The 12747-nt window shown below is 44.9% G+C and overlaps 1 protein-coding gene across 2 annotated transcripts in view; it reads left to right on the top strand.

Annotated features, from left to right (window-relative positions):
• CIITA (class II major histocompatibility complex transactivator) overlaps positions 1-12747 on the top strand; it is a 79947-nt gene that overhangs the window by 43484 nt on the left and 23716 nt on the right. For both annotated transcript variants that reach the window (XM_083153356.1, XM_083153354.1), the window contains exons 10-12: positions 5116-5175; positions 6945-7082; positions 9756-11310. In XM_083153356.1, the coding sequence (XP_083009482.1) occupies positions 5116-5175; positions 6945-7082; positions 9756-11310 (1753 nt within the window). The remainder of the gene's footprint in view (positions 1-5115; positions 5176-6944; positions 7083-9755; positions 11311-12747) is intronic.

Below are 12747 nucleotides of genomic sequence, written 5' to 3'. Positions count from 1 at the left end.
TATTGCAAGGTAAGGAAAAATATACCACACACTTGTAGTGAAAAGATAACCTTTTTTATTTAAATAATGGAACTGTGAGTTTCACAAATACTGATAATTTTTTTTTTTTTTTTACAGTATAAATATAAAAATTGCCAAAAAAGTTATGCAAATATCAAAAATATAAAGCAAATGTATTGTCTTTGTTCGGACATGAGGTAGATCTCAGTATGACACATGGTGCTTGTGCAGATAATGCATGTCCCCTCCACCTCACGTGATGCATAGTGCAGATGCAATAGTCCTGGCACCATTGATATGCACTATGTGCCACGTGGCCATGTCCTTTGTCTGTACCACAAGTACCATGTGTCATACAGCACATTGAGTACACATAATTTTTAAAAGTGCTTTGTGTTGATTTAAATATTGTTATCCTAAATGCTTATATAGTAATGTTGTTTATTTAAATATTGCAAGAACATTATATTAATTGACTGGAATGCAGCAAGGGGGCAGTATGGCAGACGACGCATGTAGCGCGGACAACAAAAGCACCCTCATGCATCCATGGCGCATAGTGCAGAAGTAGTGGTCCCGGCCCCATTGCTCTGCACTCTGCGCCACTGTAGCATGAAGGTCCTTTCATTGTCTGCACAACATGCACCATGTGCCATACTGCTCCAAGCATGGACCTATAGAAAGAACACACATAGCATATAAAACATAGGCAAAGTGCCCTAAAAATAACAAGGCATTTCAAATGCTTCATTGCCATGCGGCAAGGGACAGTATGGCAGACGACGCATGTAGCGCGGACAACAAAAGCACCCTCATGCATCCATGGCGCATAGTGCAGAAGTAGTGGTCCCGGCCCCATTGCTCTGCACTCTGCGCCACTGTAGCATGAAGGTCCTTTCATTGTCTGCACAACATGCACCATGTGCCATACTGCTCCAAGCATGGACCTATAGAAAGAACACACATAGCATATAAAACATAGGCAAAGTGCCATAACTACTAAAATTATTTTAACTTAAAACCAAACCAGTGCCTCATTGCCTTGCAGTATGGAGCAGTAGAGAGACGGCGCTTGTAGCGCAGATAAAGAAAGGGACTCATGATTACCTGTTGCATACTGCATATACAATGGTCCCGGCCCCATTGTTCTACAAGTATGCAACAAGTCAGCATGGCCATTATCTCCGCCACAAGCACCGTGTTACATACTACTCCATGCCAACTGCGAAATAATTCTATGGGATGCGGTCATAAATCTTGCAAAACCGGTGTATCATCCAGGTTCGTGCTGTCTCCCAACAATGTTGTATACATGTGACTGTACCGGGGTGGGGTCTGAGGTTGGGTACAGGATTGTCTAATGGGCGGGGTGTTTAAAGGCAATGATGCAATGGCTGGTGAGGGTACGGCAGGCATCTGTTGCAGCGTCTGGTGCAATGGAAGAAGCCCCATCAGTGTGGTTTTGATTGACAGGCGGCCCTGTCGGCCCATAAACAGGAGTTCGCTTGTGACGCGTTCGAACGCCATCTGTTGGTCCGGATGTAGCTTCCGTAAGCCATCAGCCATGTACTTTCCAAAGGTGTCAAACTCATCAGATGGCCTACGCAGCACCTCTTCGGCTCGAACCAGAATATCATCGGGTTCTTGTTCAGGAACTGCCTTGGTTCTGCGTTTTTTCTTTTTGCCAAATAGTTGAGGCGGGGTGGGGGTTTCCGGAACTCCATAGATTGTTCCCGATGAGTCTTGTGGCTCTGGGGTTGGATTAGGGGTTGAGGTGTGGACCACCTCTATCTCTGTACTTGTTGTCTGTGGAAAAGAAAACAACAACAATTAGTTAACATCACCTTCTCTTTTTTTCAGTTCCCCAACACCGTTCAGGAGTGGCAAAACATCGCTGCTGAATTTGATGAGGCGTGGAACTTTCCTAATTGTGGAGGAGCCATCGATGGGAAACACGTCCGGATCAATCAGCCACCCCACAGCGGTTCGTACTACTTCAACTACAAGGGGTACTTCAGTATTGTGCTGATGGCTGTGGTCAATGCGAACTACGAGTTCCTCTTTGTGGATGTCGGCAGGAATGGTCGGGCCTCAGATGGTGGAACTTTGAAGGACACCAAGTTCTACCACAGGCTCGCCTCCAACACCATGCACTTGCCCACAGCTCAACAAACCAAGCATGGGCTGAACTTTGTATTTGTTGCGGACGAGGCATTTGGGCTTCATGAACACATCATGAAGCCCTATGCCAAGCGTGTACTGGACCACGACAAACGTGTGTTCAACTACAGGCTCTCCAGGGCACGCCGGCTTGTGGAAAGTGCATTCGGGATAATGGCCAGCAGATTCCGCATTTTCCACACAGCCATCAACCTCCGGCTGGATAAAATTGACTGGGCCGTCATGGCGTGCTGCGTCCTGCACAATTTACTTCGCCGCAAAGAAAGGGCACATCGCCCGGCAGGACCAGCACCGCCGGAGGACCCAGATGATCCCAGGGAGGTTGCCCCAATTGTGTCCCTGGAGATGCCGGCCCAGCAGTACCGGGGGACAGCACGAGCCAAACAGGTCAGGGACCAATATAAGGCATATTTCAATGGTGTTGGTGCTGTCCCCTGGCAGGAAGACCACATTTAAAATCTTTTTGGATAAAGGAACAAAAAACTGATTGAAAGAAAGAAATGGGGCAAAGGGGTGATAAACACATTGGACCAGTACTTACTGATAACGGCTGGAAACTTTCATCCATGGCCGCTGTCACGTCATCCGCCTCGCCTTCCACCATCATGCAGAGCCCTCGCCTTGGCACCTCCTGGCTGAGTGTGAAGGTCAGCAAGTGGTAATACCACAGCGACGTCTCATACACCTCTCCTGCACCAGCACCGGACCTTTTGGAAGACTGTATTTTTTTATGTTCCTTAAGAAACACAGTCCGCAAATTCTGGATCTTTTTACGGACCCATTCCGTATCAGCCTCTGGGTTGTAGCTCTTGCTAAATTCAAGGAGATCTTGCAGCGCTTGAGCTCTTTTGATTTTATTACTATAGTCTTTCGACTTTGTCTTCCAGAGGCATTCAAGTTCGCGGTATTTCTCTATGAATGCCTCCACAAACTCCTGTTCTTTGACCAGTGCCTAGGACATTCCTGCCAAAAAAAAAAAAAAATTGACAATAGTCTATGTACATATTTTTCAAATGTCAATAGTTTGGTTAATATAAATAGTAGTTAAAATTATATGTTTCATTAAACTGTATATAATTAATAAAAATAAATGTTTTGTTTTTATACATTTAAGAAATTTTAATAAATCATATTTCTATACATTTATCATCTTTACATTACATTTAGTGGTGGTGGCATAATATTTGGTAGGTAGGCCGCAGGGGAAGATTGGCGGCTGGGCTGGCATAATACATCTGGCCACCTTTATTAGTGGGCAGCGGGGACCCAGGTGGGGTGTTGAGGTCAGAGGTGGCCTGGTATGGGCAGCGGGGACCCAGGTGGGGTGTTGAGGTCAGCGGTGGCCTGGTATGGGCAGCGGGGACCCAGGTGGGGTGTTGAGGTCAGAGGTGGCCTGGTATGGGCAGCGGGGACCCAGGTGGGGTGTTGAGGTCGGAGGTGGCCTGGTATGGGCAGCGGGGACCCAGGTGGGGTGTTGAGGTCGGAGGTGGCCTGGTATGGGCAGCGGGGACCCAGGTGGGGTGTTGAGGTCAGCGGTGGCCTGGTATGGGCAGCGGGGACCCAGGTGGGGTGTTGAGGTCAGCGGTGGCCTGGTATGGGCAGCGGGGACCCAGGTGGGGTGTTGAGGTCAGAGGTGGCCTGGTATGGGCAGCGGGGACCCAGGTGGGGAGTTGAGGTCAGAGGTGGCCTGGTATGGGCAGCGGGGACCCAGGTGGGGTGTTGAGGTCAGAGGTGGCCTGGTATGGGCAGCGGGGACCCAGGTGGGGTGTTGAGGTCAGAGGTGGCCTGGTATGGGCAGCGGGGACCCAGGTGGGGTGTTGAGGTCAGAGGTGGCCTGGTATGGGCAGCGGGGACCCAGGTGGGGTGTTGAGGTCAGAGGTGGCCTGGTATGGGCAGCGGGGACCCAGGTGGGGTGTTGAGGTCGGAGGTGGCCTGGTATGGGCAGCGGGGACCCAGGTGGGGTGTTGAGGTCAGCGGTGGCCTGGTATGGGCAGCGGGGACCCAGGTGGGGTGTTGAGGTCAGCGGTGGCCTGGTATGGGCAGCGGGGACCCAGGTGGGGTGTTGAGGTCAGCGGTGGCCTGCTTACCTGCTGTCAGGTGCGCGCAGTAGAAGACGCCGTGTGCTCCTTCGCTGCTGCATCCACGGGGCAATATGGCTGCGGTAGGAGTGTCCAGGAACTCGCGCGAAAACACGGATCGGATGGATGGTCGTGACGACGGAAGCACACTCAATGTGCTAACGATGTGCATATGATCAACACACAATCTGCGGGCGGATCGGCTGATTCTGCTGCAGGAGGCAAAACCGCCAATGCGACATACGAGCTGACGGGAGCGCGCATCCAATCGTTAACGACCACAATCGTGAGTAAAAAACAAACGATAGTGATAAGATTCATGCACAACCGTCGTTACGAACGACGAATTGTACCCTAATCTTGCATGAATCTTTCTGGTGTGTATGGGGCCTAAGACTTCTTAACCACTGGAATTAATCCTTTAACTAGTGTTTTTCTAATACTAGTAAAGTTCTTGTAAACATATGACGCCAGGACCTTTCTTCAACTTGACAGTTGTTAATTGTGACTTCTGTAGTTACAGTAGTGTTTGATTCATGTTCTGCTTTCTGGGGTTTTTTTCCAATGTATTTCTTGCAGTAAGTGTTATAAAGATCTCTTAGCTAGTAATAAACACATGTGAACGGTATATATATATGATGTGTGTGTGTGTTATTACCAGCATCACAAATGCTATTGCTACAATGCTGGTTACAAAACATACTTCCATCTAAATAATAAGTTTCATTCTCCAACATCATGTATTCATGTTTCTAAAACAGAATGAAAGCAATTGTACATATAAATTTGATAGTTATAAAATAACCTTTAAAGCATAGAATATAATATGTACAATGTTTTGTCCTCTGTTTGCCAGCACCCCTTCCTGCAGCAGCACAGCATTGTATACCATCTATACTCCCCCCATCCTTACCCGGTAAGTTTCTGTAAATGATCAGCAATGTACCTGATAACCATGTGCACATAACATGCTTTCAGAGACCGGTGACCAGTAAATGCTCATTTATGGCATATCCCTGTGGGAACTCAGGGGTAGATGTATGAAGCAGTGAAAAGGGAGAAGTGATAAAGTGCCTGATTCTTTATCACCGGCCAATCACCTGACGGTTAAGTTACATGCTGGGTTTAAAAAGGGACAGTTAGTAGCTGATTGGTCGGTGATAAAGAACCAGGCACTTTATCACTTCCCCTCGTATGCAAATACAGGGATTCGCTCGGGCAGGCTGTGTTTACCTGTTCGATATGCTGCGAACATATGCAGCCCAGCGAACAGGTCTGAATAAAGCCCAAGGTTAAAGGCAAATGGATACATTAGTAGCTGACCAGGTTGATAAGAACATGTCCAGCTACAAGTTGGGCAGGGATAATGGCAGCAATCATGTTCCTAACTTCTTGATTAAGAATAAATCTTTTTTTTTTTGTTCAGAATTGTTTTTATTTCAAAAGATGGGTACAACAGTGTGAACTATCATTAAACAACATTGTATAATGCAGACATTTTCACTTTTTCTTCTTCTTTACAATTAATATTGACTACAACTATGAGTTTGAAAGTTGTACAACTAAGATTTTGTGTAAATATAAATTATATGCATTAACAATTATATATTTTTGAACATATAAAGGATACATTTTTTGTTGAATATACAATATATTAATCAATTCCTGTAAATGTCACTCCTGTGTAGAACAAACTTCAATAAATGGGATCAATAATTGGAACCATGGAGTGTCTATCTGTTTTTTCACAACATTAAAATAATAATTTTATACCATGTTATTCTTAATCGAGTAAAAATTAAGTAAATAATTTTTTTTTTTTTTTTTTATAAAACCAGGATGAAGGGAAGACTTAGGGAGGAAGGGAGGGGGAAACCACATGCTACAAATAGAGTGTCCGTGTCTGTCTGGCATGTAGTATACTAGTGATGGCTAACCTTGACACTCCAGCTGTTGTCGAACTAGCATCCCAGCATGCTCTGCATCAGTTTTAGCAGGGCCAAATAGTAAAACTGTAGCAGAGCATGCTGGGATGTGTAGTTTAACAACAGCTGGAGTGTCAAGGTTAGCGATCACTGTAGCAGACCCAGCCTCTGGTCAGGGCCATCTTAATAGCATTGTCGACCCTGGGCAAAGCAATGCACTGTTGCCCCCACCCATCTATTTAAGGGAATAAATAAAAAATACATCATAACATACCCCTAATATGGCCCCGAGTCCACACCATCTCATCACATGCTTCCATACAGTGAAAGGCTGTCAGCACTCTGGGGTCTAGCTTTCGCCATTCACCAATCAGCATGTTGCCAGCCATATACTGTCTGGCTGCAGGCTGGGAGGCAGGTACTGATTGCTAGACTCTAATTACTGGATAGCTCCAGCCACGCACAGCATGCTGCCAGCCATTCACTGGTTGCAGGCTGGGAGGCAGGTACTGAATGCTTCCTTGCTGCTCTGTTTTTGTGACACTTATTATCAGTGCAGCTTGGCAACATTCTCTGCCTACATCCCAAGAATCTCCAGAGGCACCGGTCCCTGCTTGAAAGCCTCCAGAATTGTGGGGCCCGGGCATCTACCCAGCATGACCATATTTAAAGATGGCCCTTTCATGCCTTTATCTACATTTGTAACCCAATATGTGCTCATTAAGCAGTAACTGAATGTTACAATGTGTTCTTCACTTAGGAATCCCTGCAGTCCCTACAGATACAGGCATCCCAGCATCACCTGATAGGAATTGCTCGTCCAGTCCTTTTGCTCCTAATGCAGTGGACCTGCCCAATTCTCCAGAAACTGCTTCTGTTAACCAGCGTCCTTCCACAGGTATTTACAATCAGAGGAACAATTTGTATATAGCCAATAATTGCTTTGGTAAAGTAACATTCTGTTTGGAAAAACACAATTGGTTTCATTGTACATGTTATTTCACGTGTCATACCAGTGTAATTCTTTCATTAATGTCTATACAGTACTTTGGGTTTGTTGTCTATCTGTTTCAAAATGTTTTCCTCCTGTACCCATCTATGAAAACATTGTGTCCCCTGCTGGCTGTAGTGGTTTTCTGCCCCAGTGCCTCCTGGACAAGAATGGCTGTGAGCCTGCAGTTAGAATGTTACAATGAACATTGGATACATTGGATACATTGGTAGCTGTCTAGACTGGTGATGTTACCAATAGCAAACAATCAGATTCTCTCAATTTATAGGATGCCATAGAAAAATGATAGGTAGAATCAGAGGCGGAACTAGCGAGTTGTGGGCCCAGATGCAGTAATATGCTCCCCCCCCCCCTTCCACACACACACACACACACACACACAAATGCCCATGACACATTATGCCACACTCCATTAAGGCGTTTACATTACCCACTTAAGTGTGCCTTACAGAATTCTCATATTAGTGCAGGAGAAGAGAGAAGAGGGGAGGAGAGAGCGTTCACCACTATGGTCCTGTGTGGTGTGCACTCAGCTCCTATGCTGCTAAGTGGCTCATGCCAGCACCTACAGACATTTAAACTATGGTGCAGGCTTGTGAGCTAATCAGATGTTGCGATCCGGCAGCCAATCGCGGCTGCTGGTCTACGAGCTCTGATAGGCTGGTGGGAAGGTGCCATATATCAAATGCCAATTGGTGCTGATGTGAGCCCCTTAGCAGCCAAGGAGCTAAGCGCACACCACAGAGAGACATGGTGGTGGGTGGCTATGCGTTGCTCCACCCTTGGCCCCAGTGCTTTAGACTGCAGCCTGATCAGCTCATTGGTTTATCAGGCCCTGGACCCCTCACTTTAGTTTTATTATTATTTAACAGTCCCTTCATTGTAGTATTATTAACAGCCCCTCCCTGTAGTTGTATTAATATTTAACAACCCCCTCCCTGTAGTATTTTTATTATTTCACAGCCCCTCACTGTATTTTTTGGGATATTTAACAGCACCCTCCATTTAGTATTATTATTATTATTATTATTTAACTATAGAGAGTGCATGGGGTGCACTTGCTATAGGGCCTGCAGTTTTGGGGGCCCAGCAAGCGAAAACAACCCAGTGTTTTCTTTGTCTTATTTTAATCACCACCACGGGGGAGGCGAGCGTGCTGGTCCCTGGCAGTAGCAGCTGTAGTTTTTTTTTTTTTTAATTTAACAGCCTCTCCGTATTCTGTAATTAAAATATTAACCAATAAAGTGAATATGGATCTAGCCTTGGTATTAAGGAAAATATGGTGGTTATTTGCTGATGCTTCTGAGCTAAAATCTGGAAAACCCCTATGGCACATGCATTACCTTGAGTCAGACATTATCAGAAAGGTGACAAAAGAAAGTGTTTCTCAGTGAAGTGTAGGGAGTGACCTGAAGTGAGTGCAAATTAATCCATTGCATGGGTGGGAGTGACGTGGGCCTGCCAGTAAGAGCAGCTGCATTCTCAGACGCTTCCACCATTGGTAGAGTGACGGACAGGGGATGGACATAGATGAACAAACAGATCTCCATACAATAAAAGGATATACATACAAAAGTATATATACCCATCCATACATTGCCTCACATATCTCACCCACCCACCTACCACAAGTGGATCTTACACCTGGAGCGCTGCTGCTGGCACCGGTTGATTCCATGGTGCTGTCAGCGGGGTTGGGAGGGCACTGTGGTTCTACCAACAGGGGGGTGGCACCGTGGCTGCCCGGGGTTCCATAGTGCCTCTCGGCGCTACTGCTTGTAGATGCTGACTCTTGTCCCTCCCAGAGAGCTTGCCTCACAGGGGAGGTGGGAGTAGAGGGTGTGAGCAGAGACTATTAACTTGCTGCTGCCGACGAGGGAGGGAGCTGCTACTGCCAGGGACCAGCACGCTCGCCTCCCCCGTGGTGGTGATTAAAATAAGACAAAGAAAACACTGGGTTGTTTTCGCTTGCTGGGCCCCCAAAACTGCAGGCCCTATAGCAAGTGCACCCCATGCACTCTCTATAGATACACCACTATGTAATTAGCAGATATTGATAGTCTGCGCATGCGTACGGCTCACAGTACCCATGCACCAGGCCATCCTGCGATAAATTCGAGAATCTCTTTTCATTGCTAGCCATACGTAAGTTGATTGAAGCCAGTGTTTGTGGGTGCCACCCACTCAGGGAAAATGCAGGCATTTTCAGGGAGGGTAAGGGCCCCCGAACAGCCTGTTACAATCACACTGGTCGAGCAGGACCTGGGCAACAGGAACAGCTACATCGCACATGTGCTTGTTAAACGAAGTAAAACAAAAACATTTTCTGTGTATCTAATAGAGGGTAAAATAGAATCAAATTTGAATGCTTTTAGCAGCATTCAATGCAGATTTAATCCCAATGCGCATGACCATTTAGTGGAAATCGAAAAGAAAAATAGTCTTGCCAGGCAAGACTATATAGTAGAATTGAAATTGAATGACAGATGGAACAGTGTGTACCCACTATTAGTAACAGAAAACTTACTAGTAATGACTAACTTTTCTTTTTCCTACCAGAACCTATGGACTCCTTTAAAGAGGCGCAGAAGAAGCTGTACAAAGACACTTTCGCCCTGGAAAGTGATGTCTTGTATACTGAGGTTGTGCTTGTGAACAGCAGGATCAATCAGGAAAGCAGGAAATTTGCCAGCAAAACAGCAGAGAAAGAGTTAATAAATCACGACTTGGCGGAACTGAAAATGGAGACAGTTGACCTCTGCAATCTGTTTGAGAATAAAGACCGGAAAGAAATGGAAACTAAAATAATTGCACTACTTGGACAGTCTGGAATGGGCAAAACTGTCCTGTGCAAGAAGATCTGCAAGGAATGGTCCAATGGGAAGTTTGCTCAGTTCAGCTTTGTGTTTTACTTTGAATGCAGCCGTCTAGATGTGTGCAGGCAATACAGCTTTAAAGACTTCCTTTTCCAGCTATCATCTTGTCCACAAGAGAGGAACATTGGCGTTTACCAGTACATTCTTAGGAACCCGGAAAGGGTTCTCCTCATCTTCAACGGTTTTGATGAGTTTCAGGATTCTGAAGGCCTTCTTCATAGTTCCTTTGCTACATCACCGAGCAAGACAAATAAAGTAAAGGAGATATTTACAGGCATTTTCCAGAAGAAGCTACTACGTGGGTGTACGCTGCTGATAACTGCAAGACCCAGAGATAGATTCAATCAGTACTTGGGAAAAGTAGACCGAATCATTGAAATAATGGGGTTTTCTCCAAGTCAAGTAGAGCGGTACATCAAAGAATATTTTAAGGAAATGCCGGATGCTGTAGAATGGATTAAAAGTTCTGAATATATGTTCAGTTACTGTTATATTCCTTTTATGTGCAGGCTTGTGTGCTTGTTTGCAGAAGCAAATTATAAGACTGGAAACAAAGCACTACCTTCATCATTAGCTGGTTTGTTCTTGGACGTACTTCACAAAAACGACACAAAGCGTCAAAGTTCCACTGTGGATCTGTCACCTCTGGGTTTAAAACCTTTTAAGGAACTGAACTGTGGTCTACAAATAAAACTGCATGTTTGCACTGGGAACTCTTCTAAGAACACTCACTCTACCACCCTGAAACAGAGCTTTTTAACAGCTCAACACATGCTTGAGAACATAAATGTTAGGAACTTGGTCAGATGTATCTCTTTAGATCTTAAAAAGAGACGGAATCATGAGTACTGTCCAGACATGGTACGGAGATTCCTGATCGGTCTGCTGTTTCATGAAAGTCCTTACTCAAAAAACTTTAAATATATCCGCAAGAAACAAAAGAAAATAACAGAGTATTTCCGGTCCCTGCGGATTTCTGAGCTTGGACTACATCAAGCACTTGAACTTTTACATTGTGTCCATGCAACAAAAGACCAGCGCCTTATGTGTTGCCTGGCCTTAACACTCAGTGACAAACTCTCATTTGTGGATACTCGACTTACCCCCCCTGACGTTTGTGTATTAAAACACGTTTTAAAAAAGTCAAAGGTAAATATATCCCTGGACCTCAGGAAGACAGGAATCCTTCAAGAAGGATTGAGAGAACTTGTGCATCTAAAAAGGATCAAATCATTTAGGTATGTTTTATGTTGCTGATTTCTGTTTGCAGCCCCATAATGGTATCGCCCTAGTTACATAGTTACATAGTTACATAGTAGGTAAGGCTGAAAAAAGACTTGCGTCCATCTAGTTCAACCTGGTATAGATATCCATTGCTGATTTGGTAGGTTCTGGTATTTTACAGACAAATTATATTTCTTATTTGTACCCATGGATGTTTTTCTCCAGTAAATGTTTGTCCAACTTTGCCTTGAACGCATTTAATGAGCCAGCCGTTACCACCTCTCTGGGAAGAGAGTTCCAGAGTTTAACTGTTCTGACCGTAGAGAAATTCTTTCTACTAGCTGAATGAAATCTTTTTTCTTCTGATCTATACTCATGCCCTCGTGTCCTAGATTCCTTTCTAGTAGAAAAGAGGGTGTGTGACAGTTCCTTATATTGGCCCTTGATATACTTGTACATGTTGAGCATGTCCCCCCTTAAACGTCTCTTTTCTAATGTAAATAGTCCCAAATTGCTTAATCTCTCCCCGTAGCTTAAATTCTTCATTCCCCTAATAAGCTTTGTTGCTCGCCTTTGGACTTTTTCTAATTCTATGATGTCCTTTTTATAGTGTGGGACCCAGAACTGTACTCCGTACTCTAGGTGAGGTCTCACCAATGCTTTATATAGTGGCATAATTACCCTTGAGTCCCTAGTTTCCATTCCCCTCTTAATACATGCCAGAATTTTGTTGGCCTTTTTTGTAGCTACATTACAATGGGCACTACATCCTAGATTGCTGTCTATTTGGACTCCTAGATCCTTTTCAAGTATGGAATTACCCAGTTCCTCTCCACTAAGGTTGTAACTTGCACACTGGTTGTGTCTCCCAAGGTGCATAACCTTACATTTATCTACATTGAACCTCATCTTCCATTTTTTTGCCCACTCATCTAGAATTGCAAGATCATTTTGAAGCATGGTGACATCTTCTGGTGATTTGATGACTTTGCTAAGTTTTGTATCGTCCGCAAAGATGGATACATTGCTGAGTAACCCTATCCCAATATCGTTAATAAAAATGTTAAACAAAATGGGCCCCAAAACCGAACCCTGGGGCACTCCACTTAGTACCGGTATCATATCTGATACGGCACCATTCACAACCACTCTTTGTTCTCTATTACATAGCCAATTCCCTACCCATCTGCAGATATTTTCACCCAATCCTAGTTCCGGTTGATAGCTCTACAGTGTCTACACTGGGGATTACCGGCCCTGCCTGGCAAGTTCGATGCTTCCCAGCAAGAGAATGACGGACTGTTTAAATCTCTTGTCACTGCAGAAGTGCCATTTTTGACAACTTTTCAGCAGGGGTTGTCCCCCCTACTCCATCCTGGCAACACCACTGAGTTTAGATTCAATAAGGTTTACAAGGATGCAAATAAAATGGTATATGGTCGTTAGGTCAA

This window comes from Crinia signifera, chromosome 7 (genome assembly GCF_055691185.1).
Source record: "Crinia signifera chromosome 7, ASM5569118v1, whole genome shotgun sequence".
Classification (NCBI taxonomy): Eukaryota; Metazoa; Chordata; class Amphibia; order Anura; family Myobatrachidae; genus Crinia; species Crinia signifera.
The sequence above is the reverse complement of the archived record's forward strand: the minus strand, read 5'-3'. Positions and strand labels throughout refer to the sequence as shown.